The 24798-nt window shown below is 43.0% G+C and overlaps 1 protein-coding gene across 2 annotated transcripts in view; it reads left to right on the forward strand.

Annotated features, from left to right (window-relative positions):
* Positions 1 to 24798, forward strand: part of SH3BP5L (SH3 binding domain protein 5 like) — a 214032-nt gene that overhangs the window by 142166 nt on the left and 47068 nt on the right. For both annotated transcript variants that reach the window (XM_044084364.1, XM_044084365.1), the window contains exon 5: positions 19962 to 20135. In XM_044084364.1, coding sequence (XP_043940299.1) covers positions 19962 to 20135 — 174 coding nt within the window. The remainder of the gene's footprint in view (positions 1 to 19961; positions 20136 to 24798) is intronic.

The following is a 24798-nucleotide window of genomic DNA, read 5'->3' on the forward strand; positions in this document are numbered from 1 at the left end:
CTTTTCCAGCTGTTGCAGATGTCTTTTGAGGTACATTCCAAAAGGGGCATTGTACTCAATAATGGGTCTAATGAGAGCCGAGTAGAGGGGAACAATGACCCCTCTTTTCCTGGATGAAAACCCTTTCATGATGAGGTGTACCATGTAGAACGATTTCCTGACTACTGTGGTGATGTGATTATCAAAGGAGAGACTACTGTCCACCTGAGTCCCAAGGTCTGTTATCATACCTTTGGCGTTAAGTGGGCTGCCGCCTATGGGGTAGTTCATGGGTGCAGAGTTTATACCAAAGGGGATGACAATGCATTTTTTGGCATTGAGCTTGAGTCCATGGCTCTGAAGCCAGTCATCTGTCTCAGTGAGGCCCTTCTGTAGGTTGTCCATATCGTTTGGGGACTCAACTTTGGCACCTAATTTGCAGTCATCTGTGAACGTCATCAGCCAGAGGCCCTCTGTGTTGGCCCTTACTTCAGAGAAGTAGATCCCAAACAGGAGAGAACCCAGGACTGAACCCTGTGGTACTCCACTTGTCACTGGTTTGAAGTCAGATTTGGAGTCTGCAACTTTTACAGTGTGGGTTCTGTCAGTGAGCCAGTTGGCAACCCATCTTGTGATATATGGATTTATATACAGTTTAGTGAGTTTATCTATAATTCCAGAATGAGAGATGGGGTTGAAAGCCATGGCGAGGTAAAGATAGGCTGTGTGAACTGCCTTACCCTTGTCTACGGCTTTTGGTGACTGTTTCAAAGAAGTCAGTCTGGTTCAGGAGGCATGATCTGCCTTTCACAAATCTGAACTGGGTGGAGTCCAGAGTTTGGAGGTTACTGATGTCTTTGTTTATGCGTTTCATGGCCTTGCAGACCAGGCTTGTCAGGCTAATAGGGCGATGGTTCCTGGGGTCCGTGGTGGCTCCCCCTTTGTGGAGTGGTATAACTGTTGCTGTGCACCATTCAGTGGGTAGAAAGCCTGACATGAGGCTATGATTGAACATTGTGCTTAGGTGGGGGGGGCCAGTTCATTCTGATGCTCGTTTAGAACGCAGCCTGGGATGTTGTCCGGTCCCCATGAAAGCTGTGTTCTTGGCTTTGGCGAGTGCACTTTTTACCTGCGCAGTTGTGATTGCAGGGGCTGTGCATTCTTCCGGTATAGATATGGGCCCTTTAGGAGATGGGGGGGGTGGGGGGGTAAAGTTAGCACTGAACCAATCAGCCAGAATGGCGTTATCAGTTGGTTCTGTAATTTTCGTGCCATTGTGCTGTAACTCAGAGCAGATCTGGGTGTTGCCATTGGGATTCTTGATATAGCTGTAGAATGCTTTGTGGTTGTCCTTAGAATCAGCGGCAGTCTTGTTTTCATAGATGGCTTTGGAGGATTTTATGAGAGATGTCAGCTTCTAACTGAGGCTGACCAAGGAACTCCTCCACTCATGGGATTTTACTCTCTTCAACAGTTTCTTCCTTGTGTTGTAGAGTTTGTTTATAGCAGGGGACCACCAGATTGGCTTCCTTTTTTGGAGGATAGTGTCTTGGTTGTGTTAGGGATAGCACGATCCATGCACTTGTGCAAGTGCTTATAGAGTACATTTGTGTAGGATTCAGCAGTCATAACTGTATTGCCCATCTGCATGGGTGTCGTGAAGTTTGCCACTTCTGTCTTAAGAAGCATGAAGTTGGCTTTGGAGAAAATATTTACAGTGGTTTCCTTAATGGGAGATGGGGGCGGGATGTGAATATCTATGGTGGTTAGCTTATGGTCTGATCTGACCAATGAGGAGTTGACTTCGGGTGTGGAACACTGATCACTCATGTCGGTAATGACTAGGTCTAGGATATTGTTGCCCCTGGTAGGGGTGTGGATAAGTTGATCTAGGGCATTGGAGTTCATGAATTCTAGAAAACGTTGAGCGAAGGAGCTGGTACACTAGTAGTTTCCCAGTTAATGGTGGGGTAGTTGAAATCGCCCATTATTAGGGTGTTTAGTTGAACCCTAATATTTTCCAGTATAATCAAGAAAAGAGGAGTGGGAATCCTGGGGTATGGTGGGGGATTTATAGCGGTTTTGCCCAGAGTTAGTTGCACTTCGATAATTTCGGATGCATTATGTTTGGCATCTAACCTGGAGGTATGGATATCCATAATGAATATGGACTCACCTCCACCTTTGGTGTTCTGGTCCAGGTTAGATGGCTGAAAGGTGTGGTATGAGTTATAGCCTGGTAATGCAGGGGTGCTCTCTGGAGCCTTGAACCAGGTTTCAATCACTGCACAGATATGGATGTTCTCCATTTTAAGGAGTGCCTCCAGTGAGTGCGTTTTGAGGTTTAGACTTGTAGCGTTTAGTAGCATTACCCTCAGTTTTTGCTTGCCTGTACCTGTTACGGTGGTGGGTTTGTCATTTGAGTCTTGCCTAAAAAAAGGCAGTATAGGGGTGGCAAGAGCAGGCCATCTCTGACAAAGCATCGTGGCCCGTCGACCATGTCGTCCCAGGCAGACAGATACTGGATCCCCTTTAGAATGACACCAGAAGCTTAGCCAATTGTTGAAGTCAGTCATTTTGTCCTTATACTGCGGTATTATTCTTGGCGGAGGTAGGATGCTACTCAGGGCTAGGGTCATACCTGCCTGGATTACAAAATCAGAGAGCTCTTCCATGTCTCTTTTCATGTAGTTCAGGGAGGTACGTCTCAGATCATTCACACCAACATGGACAATGACTGAGTCATATTTGTACTTGTTGTGGAGTGACCTGAGTGCATGGGTTATGTGGTGGATCCTGGCACCTGATGGGCAGCTAACAGTAACCTTCTCTTTGTCTAGTCTGGTAAGTGGAACATCAGTGTGCCTGGCTATAGAGTCACTTAAGACTAATGTTTTTGGTACGGTTTGCCTTATGGGCTGTGGTTGAGTGGCACACTGAGTCTGTGGGTTATGTGTCTGTTGGGCTGTGTTGAGGGGTGGAGGTTGCTTGCATTTCTGCTTTGGAGGTCTCTGTTGCTAGGGCAGATTATTATTGAGAGCCTCCGCAAATGTTTTTGTGTATCTGTGTGTGGGTTTTGGTGGTGTAGGTTTAGTGGGACTATGTGATGAGTGTGGTGTGGTGCAAGTGTTTACCTTCTCCTCTTGACTGACAAGTTCAGTCTTGGTTTGAGAGAGCTTTGTCTCCAGTTTGGCTAGATAAATGCATCTCTCACAGGTTGTAGTGTTGGGTGGTAGGAGGAGAGGGTTGTCTGTAGATGAGGCAATTGCTACATTGCCCCAAGATGCCCAGTTTCATGAGGTAGACAGGAAAGAACACGGAGATCTTTCCCTTGGACATGCCTGTGTAATCACTATTTTCCTCTAGACAATTGAGGAAAGTAAGTACTTAGAGCTGTTTTCCGCTAAGCAACTGAGGAAGATGAGTACAAAAAATTGTTATCCACTAGGGAATGAGGAAGGTTGAGCGCTGCAGTAATTTGTAGCTTATTTAGTGCTTACAACAGTTCTGAACCAGTGCTGAGCACGAAGTAGATTCAAGTGCTAAAATTAAGAATCTGGCTAGTTCTAAGGGAAAAACTGAAGAGCAGACTTTATGGCATTGGGAATAGTTTAATCCTAGCTTACAATGTGCAAATTCGCGCAAACATGGGTTTTTAACTCAAAGTTGAAAGGATTAGAAATCAGCCCAAAAGGGCCAATAAGGTTAATTTCAGAGCTGGAAATCACTCCTCTTGTGACAGGCTGCTCTAATGCTTACCACTCTCACTGATAAGCAGAAAGACCTCCCACCATCACAACAAGGTCCGGACCAGTCAGAAACGCAGACTAAAGTCCTGAAACCGGCAGATCTGGGATCCAGTCTATTCTAGTTTAGGAAACTGTGGGAAACGAGCAGTATTTTTTTTTTGTTTTGTTTTTGTAAGAAATTAAGCAGCAAAAGCAATTAAAACAGTAAAAACTCTCAGAAAAGGCTGTCACATTTGAGTGCAACTCCTACAGTACTAAATGCAGTTTAAATTTTTAACTTTTGTTTGTTCTTTTGACTTGTCCCGGTTAGGGGTCGCCACAGTGGAGCTCCAGTCCATTAATGATTGGCAGCAGATTTTTACAGTGTCGAGTTGCCAGCCCGGCACCCAGCCTTCAACAAAGGCACACCCATTCACGCATGTCTTTCGAACGCTACTCGACTGCGGGAGGACCTGCAGACTCCACATAGAAGGCGCTCCAGCTGAGAATCGAACGGGAGTCCCTTTTCCTGTGAGGCGACAACACTACCACTGCACCACCGTGGCTTAAGCAGATAAATCAAGTGCACACACAGTAAAATGATTTAACAGTAAAATGCAGCAGAAATGCACCAGAACCACAGTAAAAATGGCTTTTTAAAGTTTGATAAGCAAAAACAGACAAAAAAAGGTACGTAGATCAGCCAAAAGTCTCTCCTTCTCGTTTCTGGTGCTGTAGTAGTCTGCAGGATGCCCAAACAGGATCCGCCAAGCTAAAATGAGCGCAAACCCAGATTTTTAACTGAGAAAGTTGAAAGGGATAGAAATCAGCCCAAAACATTCAGTAAGGTTAATTTCAGAGCTGGAAACCACTCCTCTTGCGACAGATAGGCTGCTCTAATGCTTACCACTGTGTGAGATATCGCTTTATATACGTGGGCGAGAAGAAGAAATTGATGCTGTCTGCAGTGATACACGAACCAGGGATATTTATGTTGTCAGACCCAGGATGGTTGTCAGTGGAAATAATTTTCAAGTAGAATAGAGACTTCTTTGGGACATATGTGGGACTTATGTATTTGAAGTAGAAGAGGGAGGTGGATGTTGATGGGGTGGGCAATGTATGATCTATAGGAGCTGTGGAGTTTATTGATGAGAGATTGCCAAATTATTTAAAGTCTTTAAGGAAGTCTTCTGGGAAAAGTTTTGCTGTACCAGTCTTATTTGTAGCTAGGGTATCATGACAGATTTCCGTGATCCATGTTCTTCCACTTCAACATACCATTCTAATTTTCCCCATCCTTTTGCAGGTTGTCATAAATGTAATTGGGTGGATGAGTGGCTTATTAGGGCTTCTTGTACTGTAGATGTGTAGGTAAGTGGGTATCTGGGGGCAGACTTGATCTGGAAAAGCAAGCAGGTGAGGTGCATTTTGGGAGCAGTAGGACAAGTTTGTCCCTGGCAAGTAATTCATTTTAACATAGCTTCCTCTTCTTCAAATTCCTTAACATCCAAGTTACAGCATATTCTTCTAAGGAGTGTCAGTCTGGAAATAATTGCGTTCTTCAGGAGAACAGTGCTAAAACATGTTATGAATACTGACAGCACAGTCATTAGACATTCTTTATATTGGGTGTAGGTGTACCTTCCCAGTGCCACATAACAGGAGTACCAATTGAAAATCTGAAGACCATATTTGAGCCTCAGAATTGCAGAACTGAAGCCACAACTGTAGGTGATGTATATCAAGGCTGGAATTTTGTAATCTTTTGGGTATTCCCCCAACTCTGAGATAACGAAATCCAAAAAGGTATAGGTAGCAGGGTTATTGGAGAGGCAAAGAATCTCCCCTTTTGTCAGGAGGTACAGGGTAGAAGCAGCCCCCTTTTAAAATGTAACTGGAATTTGGAATTTTTTGTTGCTTTCTAAGCTTGTAGCAAGTATTTTTGACGTGTTTTGGGTTTGTGCAGTGAATACTGTAACTGTAGTAAGTATGACTCCCTCTCGGTCCTGCCTGCTTGACTTTTTAGAACTCCCTTTTTCCTGTTGACCCATTTTTGCCCCTCCCTTATTACTATTGTAGCACTCAGCATGACCGTATGTGGAAGGATTCTGCTGATTCCAGGAGAGGACACGATTACAAAGTCCTTTTGAAGTAGTGTGCATTTTTGGTCGATGCATATTCTGGCAGAGGCCTTTTGTGTATTCACCTGGCCGTTCTCCTTTCTCTCAGTTTTCAGTTGCAGTATGCAATGCTGTGTGTTTTTTTTTTTTTTTTTTTTTTTTTTTTTTGCAGCTTGGGACTTCCGTTTTCAAATGCTTGTACCGTCTCCAGTGATTGTGTTTGTACCTAGAACTTCCATTAATCTTCATAAATTTGCTCTGTTTTCCACCAGAAAGTACACCTTTTTGACTTTACCCTTTCCTTAAGTTGGTTGAGCTAGCTTCAGCCATTCAGTGCTGTCTTTTTGAACCAAATATTCCAACATCTTAGCCCACTCATTGAAACCAACTGATTGGAATTGAAGCCAGAGATATAATCTTATGTGCTGTAGTGTCATGCTTAGAAAAATGTATTGAAGACTGACCCTAATATGTAATAGTTATTGTTTTCTTATGCCAGACTTCTCCCAGGACACTTCAATTTATAGAAAGCGCCATAACATTAGATAAAGAAATAGTGGGAAGTATAGATTTTGGCTTTTTAAGTATGCAGATATGTTGACTTTTTTAATATATAAATTTAGGAGAATCGTATATCATGCATGTTGTGCCTTTAAGCCCCTCTCATTTAACTGCCTGCTTATTCATTATACTGTGCTCTTTGTTTTAGTGAGGGAGTGTTTAGCATTATTGTAGTGTTCTGTCTCTCTGTGCTTAGTGGTGTTTAAGGGCGAGTCTTTAGGTACTTTTTTTGTAAATATTAAAATATGTTATGTCAGGATACATAATAAGAAAACAGACATACTGCTGCTGTGGACTGAACTCTTTGAGGGTGTATTTGCATTGAATTGTATAGAACTGTGTAGTGCAAACTATGTAAATAACTTTAGTTAGATTATAAAGTTATGCACTCATACATGTCATCCCCCAAGTATGTTTGTGTATGAATGTATGTATGTGTGTCTGTGTAAACATATATGAAATATTAAACCACAAAGAAAACTGGTACTTCAAGAGCAGTGATGTGCCTGGCTGAGACTCCTTCAAATAAGAAAAAAAAAAACACAAATTGTAGACAATCTCTTATTACTTGAAAGTGCTTCATTACTTTAAACATGTTTAGAAGTCGATGACACTTATCTTTTATTTAAAAAAAAAAAGTCAAATAGATGAGTGCTTTTCACTCTTAACTGAGCTTCATCAAATCTGATTTAGTAGTCCTCCATATCTAGAGAATTTAGCAATTCTGTTTACCCAGAGTATCTTACCTAGCTCTTGTGATACCTCCCCTGTTTTGTCGTGATATGTGCCAACTTTACTTCACAAGTCTCTCTCTAGCTCTTGTCCAACATAATTTTTGACACCCTCAGTTTACATGTGACAGGGCTGACAGCAGCACTTCTGAGTGCTGTCACTCCTGGAACTCCAACTTAGACACACTTGTTTTGCACAAATGTTTCAGGCACAGCACTCACTCTTTTAATTTTTCCAATTGTTTTTGGTTTCTAGTACTTTGACAGGGTATTAACATTCATGGAATTAGTGTTTTTTCAGTTTGAGTGCTTGTTTTCTGCACTAGCGAGTACCCAGACTTGTCTCATTCTGCAGTGCGTAAGGGGTTACAAGTATTGGTACCATATTTAAGTATGATTGTAAATTCTATTATTAGTGCTGTTGCTCTTACTACTGTTGGAACTGTCTGGGCATCTTTCTTCCTTGTTGATCTTGTTTTTTCTTGCAAATCCTGGTATTTTATGAATTTGTATCTGTCAGTGCATAAGACAGTCTATTTGCTGGGTGTATAGAAGTTTCAGTGATTAACTGTACTTTATATCTTTTTGGACAGCTATGGCTAGTTTTCTTGTATCAATTTTCTCATCTGATATTGGATGATCCCATGTGATCTGAACTTCATTATTGTTGGTAATTCTTTTGTGGTTGTTTGTAGTGGTTCTCAGTTACTTCTGTGTCATACTGTTTGCACAATCCCTATTACAACAGTCAAGCATGTGAACAGCGCAGGATTTTATGTTGCAATTCACAGCAAATAAACTCAACAAAATCAGTGGTGTCTGAATCTCATCAGACCCTGAAAAACAAGAGATGTCTTTCCCTTTGGACATTATAAGAAGTTCCATGCATCATTTACAGAAGTATCTGCTGTGCTGTAAAGTGTCCAGAATCCTCATCTTTGTCCATGGATCTCCATGGGAGAACATCTAATCCCTCAGTTTGAGTACTAATTTCCTCATTTCATTTTTGCCTATCATTAAGCATCAAAACAGTCTTAACATCAGACAACACAATCTGATATTTCTTTAATCCAGCTAGTTCACGTGGAAAACACTTTTTCGTTTGCACACAAATGTTTTCCTCTAGACCTTGTAGGTGATATGGTCTAGCTTGATATGTGTACAGACGGTTCAACTGTTTGTGTACTGCTGCTTCCTCCTCCCCAGCTAAAAAAAACCTCTCCCTTACCTGCTGTCACTACAGCTGAAGAACACAGGACAGCAGTGCTACGATCCTAAACGTTATTTCACAACAGATGAAAGAGAATTGCCAGCACTGTTCTGATACCACTTTCATGGACTGTGCAAACTTACAAGGCATTCTTCACACCCACATAATGTTTAGCTTAATTGTACTCACTTCTGTAAAGTCACCTGTTTCAGCTTCACTGTCCAGTTTATAGTTATTTCTACCTAACATTGTGTCCATGCTTTTTCTTTGCTAAACAATAGTATTATCCAAATGCACATTTGTAAAATTCACCCTAAAAAACAAACTTCGTAAGCTGTGCAGCAAATCAGTGGAGCAAGCACTCCTACTTATTATTCAAAACCACCCACAAAATAAGACCGTTTATTTTGACATTGTGTAATACTCTAGATGTATAAATTGCAGGCAGTTACCTTATTCTCATTCTGATGAGACGCACAGACATGCAAGAGTGCTTACACACACACGCACGCACGCACACACACACACACACACACACACACACGCACGCACTCTCTGTCTCTGTCTGTCTCTCTCTCTCTCTCTCTCTCTCTCTCTCCATTTACATCTTTGGTATTTGTCATACAGTCCTAGAGTCCTATGTCTACCTGTGTAGATGAAGCCTGACAAAAGTCAAGTACATTATGGCATCCATGTTTGAAAAAATTAATTATTTATTTGCACAGTTTTGCAATTAAAACTGCTGGAATTTTTTTTATAATTTATCATGCTTTATGTTTTTAAGTCTCTTTTTCCAGAGTGCCTTTGTGACTAATGGGACTCAGTCTCTACTTTCTGGGATAGTGGGCTATATTTTGGAAGTTGACATATAGTTCCAAAAATCCTGTAAATCCCCTGGTCCTATTACCCCAAAATCAGTATATCCTGCATTTCAATCTTTTTTCGCAATCTACTGTGTATAAAAGCTAAGTTACAATTTCTTTTAAGTTTTGCTAATTAGCTAAGTCATTGGTGTTTTATTTGTATTCTAAAGATTGCATTTCCAAAATACTAATTTCACTGTTATCCCACTGCTGTTAGTATAAAAGTGTAAAACAGAAATATTTCTTTAGGCTTGGGTTTGTTACTAAAATGTTTCCTGGGGCCAGGCCACATATTTGGTTTTCAAATGTAAGCATATGTAAATTACCTTCCAAGCAAGACTGAGTATTTTCTGATTTTTCTCTCAACTCGTTACTGTTGCCATAGCGGTAAAGTACTGAAAATATTCCCCACTAACACCTCGGCAGTCTGTGCTGTACAGATTAGTTTTTCCCTGCTTAAACTAAAATTGTAATCATTAAAAGATTTAAAAATTATAAATTCTTACCCCAAATTGTAAGCAGAATTGGAAAAAAAAAATAATCTAAAGAAAACTAGACAGACTTGTTGTAGTAATTCTGATATAAAGCAAACTGTCTTCTTTCTGTGGATCGCTTATTTTCTCCTTCATCTCCCGTTACTTTCCCTAGTCCTTTTCCCTCTTTTACTTCATAAATCCCCTCATCTTTCTTCTCTTCCTATCTTCAGTATATGCCCTAAGTATACATTGTACTACAATGTGTTCTGTACAAATGTTTTATGTAATTAAATGGGTGATTTACTACCTTTTACATTGTTATTTTAAACATCTGTTGTTTCTGGGATTGTGTTTGCCTGGGCTGGCCTGAAAATGGATCAGGAGGCACAGTGTTCTAATTTGACTAACAAAACTTTATAACATTTGAAGGTTCTCAGTAGTTACTTGTAATTATACCATGACCCCCCCCCAAAACGTGCACGCTGATTGGCCAGCGTGCACATTGTAAATCGAGTTATACTAATGGAAAAAGGTCTGGTCGCCCGGACTTTTTTCCGTTAGTATAACTCTATTTTTAAAACACTGTCTCGCTATGTTAAATGGGTTTACATAGCGAGACAGCTTTAAAATAAGCAACGGAGATCTCCGTTGCTTATTTTAAAGCTGTCTCGCTCTGCTAAACCCATTTAACATAGCGAGACAGGTTTTAAAAAAAAAAGCAACGGAGAAAGCAAGATCTCCGTTGCTTTTTTTTTACAGTTTTCTCTATGTTAAATGGGTTTAACATAGCGAGACAGTTTTAAAATAAGCAACGGACATCTCCGTTGCTTATTTTAAAACTGTCTCGCTATGTTAAACCCATTTAACATAGCGAAAACAGTAAAAAAAAAAATGCAACGGAGATCTTGCTTTCTCTGTTGCTTTTGCCCACAGCTCTGATGTACTGCGCAGGCGCGCAGTACATCAGAACTGCCGCGGATGCCAGACATCTGCGGAAGGGCAGAAATAATGGCATAGTATAATGCCTGTTTAAAGAAAAGTAATAGTTTCTTTTCTTAAATAATGTCATGGTATAATAGCAATAACCCACTTCTGGGTGTGGGTAATGCTGTATTTACCCACGGTTGGCTTTGCCAACCGTGGGTAAATCCAGCATTACCCACACCCAGGCGTGGGTTATTGTTATAATAAAGAAGCAAACAAGTCAAATTTCTTAGAATTATATTGACTGTCTTTATCTTTCTGTGATGGACTTTAGGTTGTTACCTCTGCATTGTTTATTGTCTGATATGTGCTGTTTTGACTGTATTAATGAATTAAACCTAATTCTAAACATTAAAAACTGATAAAGAATGTGTATGTGGTCTTTCTAATGGATGTGGGCATGTCTATAATAGAGGGGAGTGGTAGAAATGGTCTAAGGAATTCTTGTTCAAAAAGCTGATAATCGTGTTTCACTGTTGCAGTCATTACACTTGGGTTATCCTGCTGGCAGGCTACCCGCAGTCTGCCTGAATTCCAAAGTCCTGTCTGGCGTCGGTTGCTGTCGACTCTTCCCTGACGTCAGTGCGCCAGGGGTATAAAAGATGCAGCCGACGCCATTTTCTTCAGTCTTTCTTGCCACGCAGTGTCTGAAGCAAAAGCAGTTTGCAAGTGCCGGTCGGCCGACTCCTGAGATTTTCAAAATCGAATTTCAGATCCGAAATCTTCATTAAAGCTAAGTACCCCGTTGGGAAAACTTTTTTCTTGCTCCAGACTAATGTCAGAAAAAGTTAACAATTGTATTTCTTGTGGGTAGCAAATACCTCATAAGGATTTTCATTCTTACTGTATTCCTTGCCTAGGCCCTGACCATGACATTGCTAGCTGTCGATTTTGTGCTAGATTTAACCAACGCACTATTAAGCGTCAGTACGATTTTGCCTTTCATTACTTTGGCAGAAGATTTAATTATATAATGCCGTCGGAACAGCCGATGATCGGAGTTTGTGAAAAGCGCAAGGAAAAGGACAGGCATCAGAGGCCCAAAACTGACGACGAGGCCTCCACTAGGACAGTCGCTGGTTCTCAGTGAGGCGCTTTTGCAGCCCCTGACGGCCGCTACCTCAGAGCCACAGGCCGCTTCCGACTCCCACGTAGAGCCAACTAGGCCTCTGGCTACTCAAGGTATTGGACACTCTGAAACTATTCCCTCAGATGGGTCCGGAGCCGCTGAGCAGGCATCGGCTTCTGAGGGTATTTTCAGACCTACACAGTTATATGTAAAGCCAACCTCAGCTTCAAAGGCAAAGACTAAAACAGCTCTAAAGACAAAGAAACAAGTACAGCATTCTCCTGGACAGACTTCCATGCCTAAGAAGCAGATGCTTAAAATGGCCGAAGTCCTAATTACTTTGATCAGGGGTTCCCATCCCCCTTCTCATAAGAGGCATAGGCAAGAGACAGCATATGACTCTTTAGGTCAGGTTTCCATTTCCTCTGACTCTTCTGAACAGGGATACTCTCTTCCTCCCTATGAGGATTCTGATGCTGAAGAATCTATTCCTTCAGTCTCTCCTCCAGAGGATTATTCTTTTGGGGAAACCCTGCATACCATGAGGGAGCACTTTCACTGGGAGAGCCAAGATTACTCAGAATCTAAGAAAAGGTTCAGAGACTTTCTTTTACTATCTCAGCACAGACCTCTTGCTATTTCACCTGTTCTAGACATTGTAGATGATGTATTTTCAGAGTCCGGCCTGTCTCCTGACTCTTTACCCCCTGCACCTGTTAAGCCAGACAGATACTACAGAGTTCCAGGTTCTCATAAATTTCTATATAAAAACCCTGCTACTGATCCAGAAACTTTATCTCAGGGTCCCAAAAGGGTCAAGGCTTCCACTGCAAAAAACTCTGTCCCCTCTGATAGGGATTCTAGGGCACTGGACAGATGGGGGAAAAGAGTTTACACTTCTGCTACCTTGGCTGTAAGGGCTTTAAATTGTCAGTTTCATATGCTTAAATATCAGCAATACTTAATGTTACTGCTAAAACAGAAAATGTTGACAAGCTCTGAATGTTCTGAAAAGAAGGTAATGCAGGATTTATTGCATGCAGCTGAACAAGTAGGAAAGCGTACTTTGCAATGTGGTTTTGATTCACTGGAGGCCTCTTGCAGGGCTGCTGTTACGGGTTCTGTCATTAGAAGGCATGCTTGGTTAAAGGAACAGAACCTGCCTGATCATGTTAAAGCAAAATTATTGGATGCTGCATTACAGCATGATACTTTGTTTAGTGTAAGGCAGCAGAGGTGTTGAAGAAAATGGAGGATAAAGCGAAATCTATGCAGACAGTTAAGGATTTCTTACAGGTACAGCCACCCAGATTTAGCAGGAACTGGCCTTCTAAGAATTGGTCCTTTCCAGTGTCAAAACAGGCCACAAAGAGGCAGATCCCAGCCCCAAGGCTCATACAGGCCTAAACAATGGGGTGCTTCTACCTCCAAAAGTGGAGAAGACAAATCACAGCCATATAGGAAACAGTCCTAATGACTTTCCTCTGCCAATACCAAGCACTTATCTTTTGGCAGCCCCCTTTGGGGGAAAACTAGCACTTTTTTTACAAAATTGGCACATGATCACCCAGGACAAATGGGTCTTGAATATAGTGTCTCAGGGCTACAGTTCCACTTTCACACCCTTCCAAAGACAAAAGGTATGCCAGACCTGCCACACAATCAATGGGCAGAGGCACAAAAGCAAGTTTCATCCCTCATGGACATGAGGGCCATTCAGCGAGTACCACAGCAAGAGCAGGGACAAGGATTTTACTCGACTTTTCTAGGTACCCAGAAAGGACAAAGCCTGGAGACCAATACTGGACCTGTCTATTTTAAAACACTTTTCTGGACGTTCCAAAATTCAAAATGTTGACATTGCAGCAGCTTCTGCCCATGCTGGGCAAAAAGGATTGGCTTGTAACTTTGGACCTCAAAGAGGCATACCTGCATGTCCCAATCAGACAATCTTGCAGAAGATACTAGGTGACTTCAATTACCCTAATATAGACTGGGAACACTACTCAAGCCCAAACACTCTAGCCCAAAAGTTCCTGGAATTCATAAACTCAGATGCCATGGAACAACTAGTCACCATCCCCACAAGAGGAGAAAACATACTTGATCTCATCATCACGAACATGGGAGCACAATGTTCAACACCGGAAGTATACCCCTCACTGGTGAGATCAGATCACAAACTAATCTCGCTGGAGGTCCTCATCCCACCCCCACCTGAAATAAAAAAGACCACAGTAAAGAACTTCTCGAAGCTGACTTCACACTTCTAAAGACTAGTGTGGTCTCCTTTAAGGCCCCCGAGCCGACGGAAAACAGTACTCAAGCCGCTGAATCACTTACAAATGCCTTCTACCAGCACCTGCAGGACTGCATGGATAAGGCAATCCCAAGCAAAACAAAGACTCTTTGTACCAAAGGCAAGCGTCCACTCTGGTGGACCCCAGCCATAAACAAACTCTACAACAAAAGGAGGAAGCTACTACAAGATAGAGCAAAATCCTTAAAAGGTAAGACACCCTTGATCACTATAAGTAAAAACTAAGAGCTCTCATAAAATCATCCAAAGCAAATTTTGAGAGAAAAATAGCTAAAGACTCAAAAGACAATCATAAGGCCTTCTTTAGCTATGTTAGAAACCTGGGAGGAAACTCCCAGATATGCTCAGAACTAGTTCAAAATGATGTGAAGATTACTGATCCTACAGACATTGCCAACATACTGGCTGACAGGTTCAGTGCAAACTTCTCCCCTCCCCAAAGGAGAGAGATCTATACCAGCGATTGCAGCCCCCAAACATCTCCAATGCCCAAGTGAGAACTGCTCTCTCCAAAGCAAAAACACAGCATCCATGGGACCTGATGGTGTCCCGGCTGTGTGCTCCATGAACTCAACGAGGAATTAAACCCACAGCTAGGACAGCTGTTTAATCATAGTCTTACCTCTGGATCATTACCCAGGGATTGGCGCACTGCAACTGTGGTCCCACTTCACAAAGGCGGTGCCTCCACCGACCCTGGAAATTACCGGCCCATTAGCTTGACAAGCCTTATCTGCAAAGCCATGGAGAGGATCATAATGGACCTCATAAATAAAGACATAGGGAATTTGCAGACTTTGGATCCATCCCAGTTTGGCTTTGTCAAAGGCAGATCATGCCTTCTAAACTTGGTTGACTTTTTCGAAACAGTCACCAAAGCCATTGATGAGGGAAAGGCAGTCCATACAGCCTACCTCGATCTGGCGAAGGCCTTTGATACAATACCCCACTCGGGTATCAGTGAAAAACTCATTAGCTTAAATGTTAACCCATACATCACCAAGATGGGTTGCAAACTGGCTGAGTGACAGAACCCACAGGGTCAGAGTTGCTGGCGCCATGTCAGACTCAAAGCCTGTCACAAGTGGTGTACCACAGGGCTCAGTCCTGGGCCCACTCTTGTTTGGCATCTACTTTTCCGAAGTACAAGCAAACACAGGAGGGTTATGGCTGACAAAGTTTGCAGATGACTGCAAACTGGGCGCCATAGTAGAAAACACATCTGACACAGATATCCTTCAGAAGGGTCTCACAGAAACGGATAACTGGTGCCAGAGCCATGGCCTAAAGTTAAATGCCAAAAAATGCATAGTCATACCCTTCGGAAAAACAAGGTTACCCCTAGCTACCAAATAGGTGGCAATCCACTGAGTACAGAAGAAGTTATCAGGGACCTGGGGACCCAGGTTGATAGTAGTCTGTCATTCGACACCCATGTAGCTAAAGTAGTTAGGAAGACCTTCTACATTGCCCACCTTATCATGAAGGGATTCTCATCTAGATCAAGGAGGTCATAGTCTCCCTATACTCATCACTCATCAGACCAATGATTGAGTACAATGCCCCATTCGGAATGTATCTGACCCGACACTTGCAGCAGCTGGAGAGGCCACAAAAGTTCCTCACCAAAAGGATAAAGGGTCTCAAACATCTGTCCTATGCTGCCCGACTGAAAGAACTCCAGCTCTATTCAGTCGCTTACCGCTGCTCAGAGGTGACCTTTGCCTAACATACAAGGCCATGTCAAACCCAGATTTGATGAATATGCTTCACCTCAAAAATCTAGATCCGTCAGAGCCACAAGGCGGAGACTTAAACCTCGACACGGCTATTAATAGGACGTGCTGGAGGGATAGATTCATCACCCAAAGACTCCCTATGCTGTGGAATAAAATCCCGGTATATGTGAGGCAGAGCACCTCGCTGGCCTTGTTCAAGAGAAATCTTGACCAATGGATGGGAGATCGCAGATATACCCCAGGGATTACCTCAGTGTCACTGCTCAACAGAGGCACAGCAAAATAATGGGTATAGTTCCCCATACTAAAGGGGTGGCGTAAGCCACAAAACTATGGGCTAGGCTTGTAAATGCCCTCGGGCAGATAGCCTAGTATGAACCTATGAACCTAAGATACCTCAGATTCATAGCTGGCTCAATGCACTACCAATTCTCTGCACTGCCCTTTGGCTTATCTACTGCACCCAGGGTCTTCACAAAAGGCCTGGCACCAGTAATTGCTTTTTGCAGACAAAGGGGAATCCAAATATATCCTTACTTGGACGACTGCCATATTCAAGCATCAAACAAGGACATTCTACTGAAGCATCTGGCGTTTGTAAAAAGATTACTAATTTGCCTAGGGTGTTCAGTAAACGAAAAGAAATCAAAACTGGTACCCTTTCAAGAGATAATATTCCTGGGTGCAAGCTTAAATACAGCTTCCCAGATGGCTCATCTCACGCCAGACAAACAAAGGCAACTGACTTCTTACTTCGAAATGTTGGCAACAAAGACCCAGTTATCTGCAAGAAAAATTCTGCAGGCTTTGGGCTTTATGGCATCCTGCATTCTGCTAATTCCATATGCAAGACTGCATATGAGGAAACTACAATGGTATCTAAAAAGTGTTTGGACTCAACATTGCCACAGCCTGGAAACATAAATTACCCTCATTCCCTGCCTGCAACAGGAGTTTCGATGGTGGGCACAGGCCTGTCACCACAACAAGGGACAGCCATTCACTTTACACACAGCCAGGCAGACACTAACAACAGATGCATCAGATTATGCCTGGGGGTCCACATGGCAGGAAAATGTATTCAGGGCACATAGCTCGCAAGCCAAATGCATCTTCATATCAATCAAAAAGAGATGTTAGCTGTACAGAATGCCCTGACAGCCTTCAAGCCTTCAAAGATCTACTTCATCCAGGACAATTGCTGATAAAGACGGGCAATACTACAGTCATGTGGTACATAAACAAGCAGGGAGGCACACATTCCTAACCTCTCTGCAGACAAGCCATGACTTTGTGGAATACAGCATTGACTTATCAAGTACACCTGCAAGCAAAATTCCTGCCAGGAAAGACAAATACTCTGGCAGATGAACTAAGCAGAAACCTCATGGATCCTCACGAGTGGAAACTAGATCCACAAATCTTCAGCATGATAACAAGGAAATGGGGATGCCCAGATATAGATCTATTTGCCTCCCCTCACAACTGCCAAGTACAGAGATTCTGCACAAGGATTTATCACAAACAGGCATGGAAAGTGGATGCTGTTATCATACAGCTGGAAGACCCTCACAGTATATGCCTTTCCTCCACTGCTTCTCCTCCCCAAGGTACTCCTAAAGGTCAGACAATTGAAGCCGAAAATGATACTGATTGCCCCAGACTGGCCACGCCAGCACTGGTACCCAATCCTAAAGAGCTTGTCTCAAGGCCCAGCCTGGACATTACCTCAAATTCCTCATTTACTGACCCAACAAAACAATCGGATCCTGCACAGCCAACTCAGAACCCTAAATCTGGCTGTATGGCGGATAATGCAACCATTCAGAACACACCTCTCTCTAAAGCAGTTATGGATGTTTTGGAGGCCAGGTGGCCCAGCACCAGAAAATCTTATGCAGAAAAATGGAAGATATTCTGTGCTTGGAACCAGGCACAAGGAATTGACACGCTTGTACCAAATATTCCTCAGATTTTACAATACCTAACTGAGATGCTGGACAAAGGCCTATCCTTCAATTAAGATCCATGCCTCTGCCATTTCAGCTCATTACAATACGAACCCATCTATTTTTTCATATCCACTGCTATGGCAGTACCTCAGAGGGGCCAAAAACATAAGACCTTCAAGGAGAGCACCAGTACCTGCATGGGACCTCAATTTTGTCTTGGAAAAGCTCACACTGCCTCCTTTTGAACCAGCAAATACAGCTGAGATAAAATTCTTATGGAAAACAGCTTTGCTCCTAGCAATAACTTCAGCAAGAAGAGTCTCAGAGTTACAGGCACTAATGGCTGTGGAATCTTTTATAAATTTCCATCTGGACAGGGTTTCTCTGAGGACAAACCCAACATTTATGCCTAAGGTATTGTATTGTCCAGTGTGGCTCTTAACCAAACCATTCATTTGCCTGCCTTTTATCCAAACCCACAGAATAAGGGGGAGAGACTTCTGCATTCTTTGGGCATACACAGACGGCTACGCTTCTACCTGGACAGAACTAAAGCTTTTAGAAAGACTGAGCAACTCTTAGTGGCATATGCTGCAGGATCGCAAGGAAAAGCTATCTCAAAGCAGACTATTTCAAAATGGATAGGTCACTGCATTCGTTTCTGCTATTCACAACATGGCAAATCAGTGCCTAAGGGCATTAGGCCACATATAACCAAAGCAGCAGCCTTCCTCAGAGGAGTACCAACCAAGGACATTTTGGAGACTGCAACTTGGACCAGTGCACACTTTTACAAAGCACTACCACTTACTTTTTACTCTAAATCCAGAGCAGGCTTTGCCACTGCAGTTCTGCAGGGCCTCACAGCCACTCCTAATTCTATTTTGGCCCAGCCACCCAACCTCAGCTTTGGGATTCAACCCAAGTGTAATGACTGCAACAGTGAAACACGATGACCATAATACAGTTGTGTACCTACCATAAATGTAAATGTTCGAGTGTATTCACTGTTGCAGTCCAGGTTACCCTCCCACCATCCCCATTTCATTGCTGGGACTTATCTGTACTTCTCTATTCTATACAACCTATGTGGTGTATTTGCTTGTAGATGAAGGTAATGTTTATGTTAGTGCATGCATTTTTATTGGCAGAATTTTTAGCCTACCATTTTGGGGGCACCTGACATCTGGGGCAAGAAAAACTGAAGAAAATGGCATCGACTGCATCTTTATCCTTCTAGTATTTCTTGAAATATCCAGGCATGGCTAATGTCAAAATGTGATGCTGTAGTCTTGTGGAACCGCCAGTTAGTTTGAGTGATATTTAATCAGCTTTTTGCAGAAGTATTTGTAGGAGTTCTGTGGACTTTTTATTTTATTAATTTTTGAGTATGGTACATTTGCAGTCATAGTGCTTCTGTGGGCACTTTTATATACTGCACTGCAGTTAAATTTGGGGCATACTTTATCTTTTTATAGGGTTGCCCCTGTGCTGGGCCATGTGTGCCCCGGAGCTCATGCTTTTTAATCATTTGCTGCTACTCAGTAAGATATGCAACTGCTGCTGTATACGAAGTGCTTATTTGGTTGGTTCGCCTAGTCCATCTTGACAAGATGGGTGTGAGAGCAGATGGATCAATTTATTGCTGTAATGTGATGATTATAATTGTACAGGTAGGGAAGAGGTAGCACAGCTCTCTTGAAATGTCGGCACTTGAAATGCTGAGTGCTAACAAGTCGAAAAAAGATCAAAAACACAGAAGACCAAATTTTGAAAATTACTCTTCTCCTTTAAACTTCTTTTTGCAGTGGGGAGCAAGCCCCCTACACCTCCCTCATGTGGGAAGCAAGCTTCCCACCCCCAAACTTATGTATACCAACTCCAAGATTACCATATGTCAGAGAAAGGGGAGTATTCTGAGAAATGGCACCTCTGACTTATTATATGCAAGTCCAAGCTTTCAGCCATTCAGTCTCCATATTTCGGAACTCGCTGTAGTGTGTCCCTGCATTTCAAATGGTTACCGACAGCACAGTTCTGACACATCAGACTCTATTGTGAATATTATTTATTACTGTAGCCAGCCTATATTCAAGTTATTCAAACTTTTATCTATGGGATTATTTTTGGGAGGCATGCAGGAGCTGTTTTATACATTCATAAATGATTTTTAAGGCTTATAAAGTGTTCTTTACTGTATTTTATTTTACATGTTCCTTGTTTCAGGTGAATGAAGCAGAGGAAGAGCGACTTCGTAGTGAACGTGAACACCAGCGTGTAACTCAGGTGTGCCAGAAAGCTGAAGCCAAAGTCCAGCAACTGCAGGTGTCACTGAAGAGGCAGATCATAAAGTCCAAACCCTACTTTGAGATGAAGGCTCAGTTTAACCAGATCCTGGACGTAAGTTCTTCTAGAAATGATAACCAGAATGGGAGTAGATTATTCAGAGTGGGAGGGGTGGAGTATTTCAGATCAGTTCTTTGAAGTAGACCAGAAGCACACACATTAAGACAGATTAATGTATTGGAACTGCAGCTTCTAGACTGGAGATATTTAAGGGATTGGCAAGTAGGTATGTATGTGAGAATGGATGCATTCGAGATGATACAAACTGAAGTCTGTTACACACTTTATAATATGGAATTTGTGAAACGTGCAAAACAGTGTGCTTTAGCATAACCCAGAAGTGAGTGAGTGGTGAGAGATCCGTTATTTAATTTATCTAGGAGTTTCCTATGCAAGTGGTCAAGACCCAGTTGTTTGGGTTGGAATTGCTCCAACAAGTGGCTGAGGTAGAAGGTTACTTAGCCTTTTGCAGGATCGTTGTTGAACCACAAATGTAATTTTGGCCTTGTTCCCTTATAAACACGCTTATTGTGGATTGGTGTAGGAGGAAAACGTGTTCTTGAACTTTTTTATTAAACATATTTTATTCGGTGAATGTTCACTGATCATACACGGGGAGGATTTTCTGAGGAACCTATTCACTAGGCATTGTTTTATTTATTTTTTAAATTTGTTCAGTCATAAGACATATAACTACTATTGTACGGCATATAAAACCTGTACTGAGGAGATGAGCAAGAATGAAAGGATATATCATAGGTTCATAGGTTCATAGGTTTATACTAGGCTATCTGCCCTAAGGCATTTATAAGCCTAGCCCAAATTATTGTGGCTTACGCCACCCCTTATATGAAAAAATACTGTGCCCATTAGTTTGTTGTGCCTCTGTCCAGCAGTGACCCAGAGATGATTCCTGGGGTAAACCTACGATCTCCCATCCACAGGTCTAGATTTCTCTTGAACAGAGTCAGCGAGGTGCTCTGCCTCACATGGACCGGGATTTTATTCCACAGCATAGGGAGTCTCTGAGTGATAAATCTATCCCTCCAGCACGTCCTATTTATATCCGTGCTAAGGTTTGTCGCTTGCTCTAGTGGTTTTGGTGGATTTGGATTTTTTGAGGTGGAGCATGTCCATTAATTCCGGGTTGGACATGGCCTTGTATGTCAGGCACATGTCACCTCTGAGCAGACGGTATGCGACTGAATAGAGCTGGAGTTTCTTCAATCTGGCAGCATATGACAGATTTTGGAGTCCCTTTATCCTTTTGGTGAGGAACTTTTGGGGTCTCTCCAATTGCTGCAGATGTCGGGTGAGATACATCCCGAATGGGGCATTGTACTCGATCATTGGTCTGATAAGTGAAGAGTACAGGGGAACAATGACCTCACTAGATCTGGATGTGAATCCCTTCATGATCAGGTGGGCAATGTAGAAGGTCTTTCTAACCACTTTAGCAATGTGAGTGTCAAAGAAAGGCCACTGTCAACCTGGGTCCCCAGGTCCCTGATAACCTCTTCTGTGCTTAGTGGATTGCCACCTATATGGTAGCTTGGGGTTACCTTGTTTTTCCCGAAGGGTATGACTATACATTTTTGGCGTTTAACTTCAGGCCATGGCTCTGGCACCAGCTATCTGTTTCCGTGAGTCCCTTCTGAAGGATATCAGTGTCCGATGCACTTTCCACTATGGCCCAGTTTGCAGTCATCTGCAAACTTTGTCAGCCAAAGTCCTCCCATGTTGGCCTGTACTTCTGAGAAGTAGATGCCAAACAATAGGGGCCAAGGACCGAGCCCTGTGGGACACCACTTGTGACCGGCTTGGAGTCTGACACAGCGCCAGCAACTCTAACCCTGTGGGTTCTGTCCTTAAGCCAGTTTGCAACCCATCTTGTGACATATGGGTTTACATTTAAGCTGGTAAGTTTTCTACAATACCCGAGTGGGGTATTGTGTAAAGCCTTTGCAAGGTCAAGGTAGGCTGTATGGACTGCCTTTCCTCATCAATGGCCTTGGTGACTATTTCAAGAAGTCGACCAAGTTCAAAAGGCATGATCTTCCCTTGACAAAGCCAAACTGGGTCGGGTCCAATGTCTGCAAGTCCCCTATATCTTTGTTTATGAGCTCCATTATGATCCTCTCCATAGCTTTGCAGACTAGACTTGTTAAGCTTATGGGGCGGTAATTACCAGGGTCCGTGAGGCGCCACCTTTGTGGAGTGGGACCACAGTTGCCGTCACGCCACTCCTTGGGCACGTATCCTGTGGTAAGGCTGAGATTAAACAGCTGCCTTATGTGCGGGTTTAATTCCTCATTTAGCTCGTGTAGCACACAGCCGGGGACACCATCCGGTCCCATTGATGCTGTGTTTTAGCTTTAGAGAGCAGCTTTCACCTGCGCATTTGAGATGTCCGGGAGGCTACACTCGGCTGGGATAGTTATCTCTCCTTTAGGGGAGAGGGGTGAAGTTTGCACTGAACCTGTCTGCCAGTATGTTGGCAATGTCTGTGGGTTCAGTGATTTTTGTATCATTTTGGACTAATTCTGAGCATATCTGTGAGTTTCCACCCAGGTTCCTAACATAGCTGAAAAAGGCCTTATGATTGTCCTTTGAATCCATGGCAATTTTTCTCTCAAAATTGGCCTTAGTTGATTTTATGAGTGCTCGTATTTTTTACTAATAATGATCAGGGGTGACTTCCCTTTTATGGATTTTGTTCTATCATGTAATAGCTTTCTCCTCTTATTGTAAAGTTTGTTAATGGCTGGGGTCCACCAGACTGGACGTTTGCCCTTTGTGGAAAGAGTCTTGGTTTTATTTGGGATTGCCTGATCCATGCAGTCCTGGAGGTGTTCATAGAAGGCATTTGTAAGGGCTTCCGCAGCTTGGGTTGTGGTTTCCTCTGACTCAGGGGCCTTGAAGGATACCACACCAGTCTTGAGTAGTGTGAAGTTTGCTTTAGAGAAGTTCTTCACTATGGTCTTTTTGTTTGGGGGGGCGGGATGTGGATTTCCAGTGAGATTAGTTTATGATCAGATCTCACCAATGAGGGATATACTTCGGTGTGGAGCATTTTGTCCCCATGTTTGTGACAATGAGATCTAGTATATTTTCTCCTCTCGTGGGAACAGTGACTAGCTGTTCCATGGCATTTGAATTTATGAACTCCAGGAACCGTTGGGCTAGAAAGTTAGGGCTTGAGTAATGTTCCCAGTCTATATTCGGGTAGTTGAAGTCACCCAATATGATGGTGTTTGGAGATCATTTATACCCTCCAGTGTCTTCAGGAAGGCTGTGTGGGGTTCCTGAGTTTGAGAGGGTGGCCTGTAGCATGCTACAATTTGTAGAGCAGTTTTGCCTATTGTTAGTTGCACCTGGATGGTTTCGAGCTTCATGCGTTGCCACCAACCTGGAGGTGTGAGTATCCTTTATGAATATGGATACACCCCTCCTTTTGTGGAGTGGTCCGGGTTTTGGGGCGGAGCATGATATGAGGTAAAACCTAATAGTGCCGGGTGCTCTCAGGAGCCTTGAACCAGGTTTCAGTTACAGCACAGACATCGATGTTCTCCATACTGAGAAGGGCCTCGAGTGCGTGCATTTTGAGATTTAGACTTCTGGCATTGAGCAGCATTACCCTCAATTTCTTCCCATTTTTGTTTTCTAGGGTGGTAGGTTTAGAATTTGAGCCTTGCCTAAAAGGCACTATGGGGTGGCAAGAGCCTTAGCCAATATCCGGAATCCCAGGGGTGACAGGTGCAAGCCGTCCCTTGCGAAGCAGCGTGGCTTGTCAAGCATGTCGTCCCAGGCAGACAGACACTGGATCCCCTTTGAATGACACCAGACATTAAGCCAATTGTTAAAGCTGATCATCTTGTCTCTATATTGTGGCATCATTCTTGGTGAAGGAAGGATACTGCTCAGGGTTAGGGTCATACCTGCCTGGGCTACATAATCAGAGAGCTCCTCTATGTCTCTTTTCATGCAGTCCAGGAGGTGCGTCTCAGGTCGTTCACACCAGCATGGACAATGACTGTGTCATATTTGTACTTGCTGTGGAGTGACCAGTGCTTGTGTTATGTGGCGGATTCTAGCGCCCGATAGGCAGCTTACTGTGACCCTCTCCTTGTTCAGCCTGGTGAGTGGGACGTCAGTGTGTCTGACTATGGAGTCACCTATGACAAGTATGTTTGGTGTTGTATTTGGCCTTAAGGGCTGTGACTGCTTTGCACACTGCTTTTGTGGTTTATGTGTTGCTTGTGGGGTGTCTTGAGGTAGCAGTTGTTTGGGTGTCTGCTTTGGAGGCCTCTGCTGTTTAGGTAAATTTTACTCAGAGCCTCCGAGTATGTCTTTGTGTGTTTGTGTTTGATTCAGTGGAGTGGTAGCATTATGTGAGGCTGGTTTTGTGGTGTGTGTAGTTGCCTTCTCCTCCTGTCTGGTCTTGCCAGTCCTGAGTTGAGAGAGCTCAGCCTCCAGTTTGGCTAAATAGCTGCATCTCTCAAGTATTTGTGTTATGTGGGAGGAGGAGAGGGTTGTCTGTGTACATGAGGCAGTTATAACATTGCCTCAAGATTCCCAGATTCACCAGCTGGACCGGAGAGGAGATTGACAACTGACCTTTGGACATGCTAGAATAATATTGGGAAATCCTTAATTGAAAACAAGGGCCAGTGGGGAGTGAGGGTGTAGTGCTTTTAATTTTTAGTGCTGACTTATA

Source organism: Protopterus annectens, chromosome 9.part0 (assembly GCF_019279795.1).
Source record: "Protopterus annectens isolate FY-2018-M chromosome 9.part0, PAN1.0, whole genome shotgun sequence".
Classification (NCBI taxonomy): Eukaryota; Metazoa; Chordata; order Ceratodontiformes; family Protopteridae; genus Protopterus; species Protopterus annectens.